The sequence below is a fragment of the Charadrius vociferus genome, unplaced genomic scaffold (genome assembly GCF_000708025.1).
Source record: "Charadrius vociferus isolate BGI_N301 unplaced genomic scaffold, ASM70802v2 scaffold943, whole genome shotgun sequence".
NCBI lineage: Eukaryota > Metazoa > Chordata > Aves > Charadriiformes > Charadriidae > Charadrius > Charadrius vociferus.
In genome coordinates, this window is record NW_009647504.1 from 193,644 (window position 1) to 202,832 (window position 9,189).

General features: G+C 48.8%; 1 protein-coding gene and 1 pseudogene across 1 annotated transcript; one reads left to right on the top strand and one right to left on the bottom strand.

Moving 5' to 3' along the window:
- Positions 1–3,740: 3,740 nt before the first annotated feature.
- LOC104282645 lies at positions 3,741–5,511 on the bottom strand (annotated as a pseudogene).
- A 2,836-nt stretch (positions 5,512–8,347) lies between these two features.
- On the top strand, positions 8,348–8,920 carry LOC104282646 (olfactory receptor 6C75-like). Its single transcript, XM_009880760.1, has one exon. The coding sequence runs from the start codon at positions 8,348–8,350 to the stop codon at positions 8,918–8,920; it is 573 nt and encodes a 190-aa protein (XP_009879062.1).
- The last annotated feature ends 269 nt before the right edge of the window (positions 8,921–9,189 follow it).

Below are 9,189 nucleotides of genomic sequence, written 5' to 3' on the forward strand. Positions count from 1 at the left end.
CATGCACGCCCGATAGAAAATTAAATAAGACAATTAAATAGGACAATTAAATAGAAAATGAAATCGGAAAATGAAATAGAAAGTGAAGTAAGAAAATTAAATGGAAAATCAAATAGAAAATTAAATAAATAGAAAATCAAATAGAAAATGAAATAGAAATTATAAAAAAGAGGACAGAAAGGTGAAAAGATGAAAGGTGAAAGATCTCCGAAAAAAAGTTATTTTATTCATTAATGGTCAAAAAAAAACCCTTTTTCCTCCCTCTTTTATTTTTTTTTTTTTTAATAAACATGTTTTAGAGCAATAGGGTCACATATGTGGCTTATCTTTATCTCTATCTCTATCTCTATCTCTATCTCTATCTCTATCTCTATCTCTATCTCTATCTCGGTCTCTATCTCGATCTCTATCTCTGCCTCTACCTCTACCTCTACCTCTACCTCTGCCTCTACATCTACATCTATATTTATATCTATAACTATATCTATATCTATATCTATATCTATATCTATATCTATATCTATATCTATATCTATATCTATATCTATATCTATATCATCTATATCTATATCATCTATATCTATATCTATATCTACATCTATATCTATATATCTATATCATCTATATCATCCATATCAATATCAATATCAATATCAATATCAATATCTACATCTATATCTATCTCAGCTTAACAGTTTGCCATGCAGCACGTCAAAGGTCTGGTTTTAGGTTCAGTTTCCCCCGATCCGGGGTGTAGGCTCACGGCTTAAGGCATAGTGTATCGTCAGGGCAAGGTCCCACCACCCTACGCTCTCTGGGACCCACCCGCCGTACACGCCTGTGTACGGTACACACAAGCGTAGGTGGTACGGGCTATCAAAGGGGAGGGCAGCAAGATGTGCAAGGTGGAAAGGATTCCCCCGTTACCTTTGGCTCTAAATCCTGGTGGGACTCCCAGAGGAACCACGCTCCGTTTTAGAAAGTGCTACTAGAGGAAGGGCTGCCAACTACCGAGCCATTAATTCAAGAAAAAATAAATTATGTGTGCCTATTCCTGTTTTAAATCTGATTTTAACTATCTAGCCGCTACCCCTTGGTGTAGTGCAAATGACTATGGGGCAGCGACGGGTGCTGTCTATACACCACTGAGGGACCAGTGATGGGGTGAGTATGGAAGGCTATGGGAGAGCGTAGAGTGAATTTGGATGCCCGTGGAGTACTCCCAGCCGTTCTCCTCCCCGATATCTGGTAGAAACCCAGGAAACTTTCACAGAAGGAATCGGTGGCAGAGCTCGGAGCAGTGGAGATGGCTCTGCAGCAAGGAGCCCCTTGTGTCTATAGATAGACTCACGTGCCGTAGGAGCGGGTGCCCCCCAGTGAAAAACACTGGGTGAAAAACCAATGAAAAATTGGATGAAAACCAACCGGTGAGTAAATGGTAGAGGCACATGGGGGAAACCACATTGGAAAAATATCTATGATATAGCTCAGTCCAAGAGCGTATCCGTTTTTGTCAAACAGTGACGCAGTACAGGTGAAAAGGAGAACAGTTTGCCAATCTCAAGGAAGGTAAACGACCTTAGGAAACTTGACAAGGAGATCCTATTGGAAATACATCCTCCCAGGAGTAGGAATAATTAGTGCTGTAGGGAATGAACCTCTACTGAAGTCCTGGAGATGAGGTGGTGGTTAAACATCCAGCTCAGAGATTGATCTGGGTGACTTGTTTTACGAAGGAGAAGGAGCAGTGCATGCTCGAGGCACTAAGGGGAGCAAGTGAACCATAACTGAGGCTTGGATTATGTCCAAGACCTAGGTGTCTTCTCTTACGGGAAGATGTGGTGTTTCCTTATCACCGTGGCAACACTGATAACTGTAAGGTGCCCAAAACCTGCCTCTAACGGGTTCCTCCTTTTCTTGTTTCCCACGGGACAACTCAGATACTGAAGATCATAGAATCATAGAGTATCTCGAGTTGGAAGGGCCCCATAAGGATCATCGTGTCCAACACCCAAGATAAGTTCCAACCCATCTTGAGAACTACATTTATAGGAGGAATACCATCTGTAATAGCACGAGGTCAAGGACTGACAGTAGGCAATAATGTTCCACTAACCCTGAGTTCTAAAGATAATCCAAATTTAAGTACTTCTAATAACACTGCAGGAGAAGCCGCACGTGGTTTTGACAATAGAGTGAACTGGGTACCTACAGCGGCAGATCATTTGCATGGTCATATTAATTGTGAAATGTTGCACCTACCGGCTATCAAGTCAAGGGTGGACCTGCCCTACCATGCCTAAACCTCCAGAATTATGCAGGATGAAACACTGCATCTGGCAATGTATGTATGGTAATGAGACGTGAGTGTGTGACAACAGTTTTAGATGTGTGCGTGTCCACCTTCGCTACTATTCACTTGGTGATGTAGATGTAGACTTTGGACATTTGCCATTGTAATGTGACATGTGTTTTTTGACCAAATCATCAAGCAGACTTGCTGGTTAACTTCTCCAACTGAACAATGTTTTCCCTTGCACCGTTTCAAACATTGGTAGCACGTGGCGTGACCTTGCGTCAACGAGACAACTTTCTCAAGCAAAACACTACTCAACATCTGTCTGAAACTGAAAAATACTTAGAAGAAAGCAAAGTAAAAATGATATATGAGAATATATATTAACTGATTCGGTTAGCAAAAGTGGAAACTAATCTTATTGTTGCAAAGTAGCTGACTTTATCTCAACGCAAAGGCGGCCAGAAGATGGCCTTCGCTTTAGGCAAGCAGTTACGTCGGTTGAGTGGATCAGCTGCCAGTGTAAACGTGTCTCCCTGAGTTAGCCAGAACAGCATGGGTGGAGTGAATATAAGGCTCAGCCCAACATAGAGTATAAAAACTAAATAATTCAAATAAAATTTCAAAGAGAGCAACGGGCTTGAGCTGGCTTCAGCCCATGTATTCCTTCCTGGCCACGGGGGATGCCCAGTGCCATGGCACTCTGTTAAATCAGAAATCCCACATAAGAGCCACGATCTCCCAAAGAAAAGGAAATTTGGTATGAAACACTACACCCTTCCGTGCATGGAATATCTAAAAGAACCTTGTTAGAGAGTATTGGGCCAACACCCAACCAGCAGCTTCTTGATGTTGTCCTCCATTTTCCCTTGCTCCTCTCCAACTCAGCCAGATTCTTAACCCTTCCCTGGAACAACTGTCATGAACTTTGCACACTCCCACAATTGCCTTCAAACACCCCAGAACAAGTTCTGCATGGTCCCCCAAGACCCCTCCAATATTCCACAAGGAACTTGCCCATCACAGGAGACGCAGGATCATTTTGTCTCCTTGTGGTCAGTTACAGAGCCCTGGTGAGCCCTCTCCAAGGTTTTGCTAGGGATGTTCCTTCAGAGCCTGTCCATCTGTGACCCAAGAGCTCTGGAAGAGACCTGTGGGACACCTGATCCAGGGCACCCCATCCCAGCCCTGCTGGGGGCTTGCCTGGAATTGTTTAAAAGCTTTTCTGCAGGGAAGAAGGGCTGGAGAGGGAAGCCTGATCCTCCAAAGGGAAAGGAACTAGGGCAGGGGTGGGTTTAGTCCTTATTCTAGCCCTCAGTATAAGGAATGTCCCACCTCACCATATCCATCTTTTTCACATTCCATTCAAAGTACATATTCGTACCAGAGACTTTTCACTTTCATCCCCTTGCCACTCCATGAGCGCGCTGAATCTTTAACCCTTCTAAAGATGTCCCTGGTGAGCCAGCAGTAAGCCCAAGTGTAAGCCAAGTAAGCCCAATTTTCCAGTGTCCCCCACTAAGCAGGAGTTCAGGGTGGAGGCCAGGGCTTTTCTGAGTCCTTTCCTCAGGGCCTCCCTGACCTCCCTGTTCCTCAGGCCGTAGATGAGGGGGTTGACCAGGGGCGTGAGGACGGTGTAGAAGAAGGAGAACACTTTGCTGAGGTGCTGCAGCGGGCCTGTTCTGGGCAGGACATAGACAACAAAGAGGGAGCCATAGAAAACGGCGACGACGGTGAGGTGAGAGGAGCAGGTGGAGAAGGCCTTCTGCTTGCCCATGTTGGATGGGATCCTCAGGATGGCAGCTATGATGCACACGTAGGAGGCCAGCGTGAACAGGAAGGGGAAGACCACATCCAAGAAGCCAAATAGGAAAGCAACAAGCGTGGCCGTGCTGGTGTCACTGCAGGCCAGCTCCAGCAACGGGGTAAAATCACAGAAGAAGTGGTCGATGGTCCTGGGGCCACAGAACTGTAACGGGGGCAAGAGAGAAGTACGGACCGTGGAGACCAGCAGTCCCAGGAGCCAAGACCCAGCCACCAGCTGTAGACAGACCTTCCAGGTCATGAGGCTTGTGTAGAGCAGGGGCTGGCCAAGTACCGATCATAGGACATGGCTGCCAGGAGGTAACACTCAGTCGTTGCCAAAGCAGCAAAGAAATAGAACTGAGCCACACAGCCGTCAGCAGAGATGGTCCTTTCCCATCCTTCTATGAGGAGAGGCTGAGAGACCTGGAGTTGTTCAGCCTGGAGAAGAGTAGGCTACGGGGAGACCTTATTGAGTACTTCCAGTACTTAAAGGGGTCTTATAAGAAAGACAGGGATAGACTTTTTAGGAGGGCCTGTTGTGATTTGACAAGGGGGGATGGCTTTCAACAAAAAAATTGGAGATTTGGACTAGATATAAGGAAGAAATTTTTTACAATAAGGGTGGTGAAACACTGGCCCAGGTTGACCAGAGAGGTGCAGATGCCCCATCCCTGGAAACATTGCAAGTCAGGTTGGACGGGGGTCTGAGGAACCTGGTCTAGTTGAGGATGTCCCTGACCATGGCAGGGGAGGTTGGACTAGATGGCCTTTAAAGGTCACTTCTAAGCCAGACTATTCTATGATTCTATGATCTGTAGACCTTTTGAAAACTACTCCTTAGTCATTCCAGTTCCTTCTTACATTTAAACAAGATGACTGACAGTTCCAGGAAATGTTTTTTTCTAAACCGCGTCGGTCATAGATTCAGGGAGCAACAAGTGTGGAGATGTTCCATGAGGGAGGATGAACCTGGAGCTGAGGGTGGCCACAACACAGGCTATGCCCTCCCCAGCCAGGACACAGCCCTGCGGCATCTGAACACAGCAGGCAGAGCAGGGTGGTGGTAACAGTGTCCCTCATAACAGTGTCTGCGGAAATATAACGGAAGGCCGGTGAGGAGGATTACAAACACGCACCGGTGACTTGCAGCTGGGGTGTTGAAAACCACGTATATCGTGCTAGTTGTTGTTGGGCCTTGTGTGTTGGACAAGTAGAACGTATGTGTTTAGATAACACATAGATAACATAGGCCTGTGATGGACTTGGAGGCACCCTATGGAACATGCTTGAGATTCCTGCCCTGCTCCGGGGAAGATCAAGACACAGTGCTAAATTACGCCTGCGTGAATCCCTGAAAAACAGGCCAGAACAGCGGGTTCGGTGATGCTCTGGCTTGGACCCAGGTCCATGGTGCCTGTGTGCCTCTGCCCGAGTTTTGTGGATCCCCTGGTTGGTGAGGTAACAAAAATAAATTTATACTCTGCAATTCGTCCATGGTTTTGTGGTTGTGCCTGTACCAGCTCACACAGGGTCCACCAACAGCTCTGGACAAGGTGAGCGCTGGACCCGGGTCCAGAGTCCAACCAAGAGGAGACAGGGATGGGACAGAGACAAGATGAGGGACAAGGCTACAGCACAGGTGAGAGATGCACATCACCAAGATAGCATCAGAGCTGGGAGCAATTGCAAGGTCACTTACACAAAGCTTGAACCTGTTCCTGGACCCATGGGCAAGGCCTGGGAGGGGGCCCCAGGTGAGGCTGGTCAGGGCCACCAAGGCCTCTGGGTACCCTCTGGGCTCTGATGGGTAGGATGAATCACTGCTCACAGGATCTGGTCTCTCTACAGTAACTGTAGAGTCAAGGTCGAATACCTCCCTTGCTTCAGGTGGTATGAGAGTCCTGCCCCAGGTCTTTCCATGGGAATGGATCATGGTCCTTCAAAGACTCCACATGTTGCTGGGGTTGTCCACAAAGACAAATCCCTTATCTTGCTAGCGATGGGGAGAGATTGGTTGGGTGTGCTGGAGGTGACAATGGAACATTTGTCTCCTGCCGCCTGGCCCTCCTGGCTCACACTGCTCACTGCAGCATTCCACCGAGGCAAATCTCGGGGTGTTGAGATGGGAAAGGTGGATGCCACAGCTCCAACTCCATCTGAGCATCCCTCCTCCACACAGAAGAGAGAGAAACTGAAACACAGGGCTTCTAAATTAGGAGGGTCTATTCTCCAAACAACTTTAGCCTGTAGGAGTCCCGTCACAACGTGGACACCCAAGTTTCCAAAGCTGTGCAGCCCACTGAGGACTTCATTGGAAATTGTGTTAAATAATAGGAGGAGCGGATCCAGCTAGAGGGTAAACACCATAAAAATGGCAGTCTGTGCAGAGAAATGGTTTGGGGTAGTCTGGAAATGGGTTCCTGGGGTGGTTTCTGATGCCTTTGGGTATCTGAGGCCTCTGCACAGAGAACAAGAGACACTACATGGGGCTTCAGGGTGACTCTGCCCCATTGGCACTGGTGGAAGGAGGTCAAGAAGACACAGCCTGCAACAGCTGAGATGCGCTGCCTTCTTCCATTGTGAAGCAAAGCATTGACAGGACAAGGAGGGCTCGCGTCCAGCTTGGGTGGCACCCTGTGCTTAGGTTTCAGTGTGAGACTCCCAAGAAAAGCTGGGATTGAAATCTCTCATCCTTAGCAGCTACAGCAAAAATGTCTAGATCCAGTGGGCCACCCTCTCGTGCCTTTCCATCTGAGGCAGAGACAGAGGAGCTTCTTCTCCTAAGGTGCAAGTCAAAGCAGCTGGGAGGAGTTCCATCAGAGGAGCAACCTCCTATGGAGGACACAGGACTTCAAACTCAAAGTACGTATCGAGTACGTATCAGCAAGTGAGCTCACTTCAGCACATGAGGGCCCAGGCCCTGATTCCTCTGACCATGAAAGTCATCTTTAGTGGTCACGTAAGCCAAGGGAAATCTTGCAGTCTGCATGCAGGTGAGGTAAATCCTGTTTCCCCTGTCCTGCTGACCAAGTTGGGATGCCCTTGTTCGTTGCCCTTCCTCAGTTTACCTCTTCAAGAGAGCAGGCTGGAGGTCTGCTCCAGAGGTATGGGGAACACCATCCCCGCCTGGAGGTGTCGGTGAGGTTTACAGCAGCTCAGAGCTGCCATCCCAGCAGGGAGTCAATTATATTGTTTTCACCGTGTGTAATCCCTAGAAAGCTGAGAGGCAGAAGAAAACCTTTGGGAGATTGAATCCTGCATTATACCCCAGAACACTGCACAGAGCAGAGGACGTTTGGATGATGCTGCAGACTCACTGTGGACCTGCTGGGAGAAGGGCAGAGCAATGCCCAAGCCCTGGGTCAGAGTTTGGGCATAGACCAAGGGAAGAAAAGACCATAGATGAGACCCTTGTTCTTCACTCTCAAGCATCATCAGCACAGAGGTCACCCCTTGAGGCTGAAGAGTGCAAGTTGGTGGTGGAGGTGTTGGGGCAAGTCTGGGGGTTGTTATTTATCCAGTGGGTCTTTGCCAGTGGATTGCCCCTTCCTCCCGGCACAAAATCACCTTTCCTCCCCAAAGAGCCCCGAATTCGTAGCTTTTAGACACTCACTCATACAATGCCACTGCACAGTCCGTTGTGCGTCTCAGCTTGCAATCCTTGACTTGGTTTTTACCAGCGGGGCAGGAGAAGGGGGGGAATTGTCTCTTTCTAAAACAAGAGTTGAGATACCTCACCCTGTGCAGTGCCCATCTCTACCGGGGGGGATGAGAAAGTGTGCTGTGCCTTGCACACTTTCATTTAGGGATCTTTCAGGGAAGGGGGAGATACCTTTTTGCTTCCCTGTCTTAGAGCAAAGGGCTCTCCGTCCTCGAAACGTCAGCTGGGTGCTCAGGGGATAACTTTGAAGATACAAAACAGAGCACTCTCGGCCTGAGCAGAAGGACTTTCTCGGTGACTGCTAAAGTAGGAACCTCGCCTCCCAGCAACAATGTGAAGCAACTCGCGGACGTGGCCAGAAGCAGACTTTTGGCTAGGAAAGCCTGTTCACCTTTCCCCAGTGATGGAGCCTCTCACAGAACCACGTATGTTGTCTGCTATAGTACAGAATCACTCGCTGTTCTCATTCGGAGTCATTTTTAAAGGCTCGTTCAGACCTTCTTTCTAAAGCAAACACAGGTATGTCCTTCATGAAACACCTCTCTCTTGCAACGGGGCAAAAGGAAGACCAAACTGTGATGGTGATGGAGAAGGAAGGATGGGATAATGGGACATCACCATTGGGGTTCCTCCTGGTGGGAATAGGGAATGTTCCCAAGCACCAAATGGCACTCTTCCTCCTCTCGCTCATCATCTACTTGGTGACTGTGGCTGGGAACATCCTCATTGTTGTGCTGGTGGTGGCAGAGCAGCATCTGCACACCCCCATGTACTTCTTCCTGGGCAATCTCTCCTCCTTGGAGACCTTCTACAGCTCCACCATCCTGCCCCGGCTGCTGGCCAGCTTCCTGACCGGGGACAGGACCATCTCTGCTGACGGCTGTGTGTCTCAGTTCTATTTCTTTGCCGCTTTGGCAACGACTGAGTGTTACCTCCTGGCAGCCATGTCCTATGATCGGTACTTGGCCATATGCCAGCCCCTGCTCTACACAAGCCTCATGACCTGGAAGGTCTGTCTACAGCTGGTGGCTGGGTCTTGGCTCCTGGGACTGCTGGTCTCCACGGTCCTTACTTCTCTCTTGCCCCCGTTACAGTTCTGTGGCCCCAGGACCATCGACCACTTCTTCTGTGATTTTACCCCGTTGCTGGAGTCATAGCTGCGCACCGGAGGCTCCCATCCAACATGGACAGGCAGAAGGCCTTCTCCACCTGCTCCTCTCACCTCACCGTCGTCGCCATTTTCTATGGCTCCCTCTTTGTTGTCTATGTCCTGCCCAGAACAGGCCCGCTGCAGCACCTCAGCAAAGTGTTCTCCTTCTTCTACACCGTCCTCACGCCCCTGGTCAACCCCCTCATCTACAGCCTGAGGAACAGGGAGGTCAGGGAGGCCCTGAGGAAAGGACTCAGAAAAGCCCTGGCCTCCACC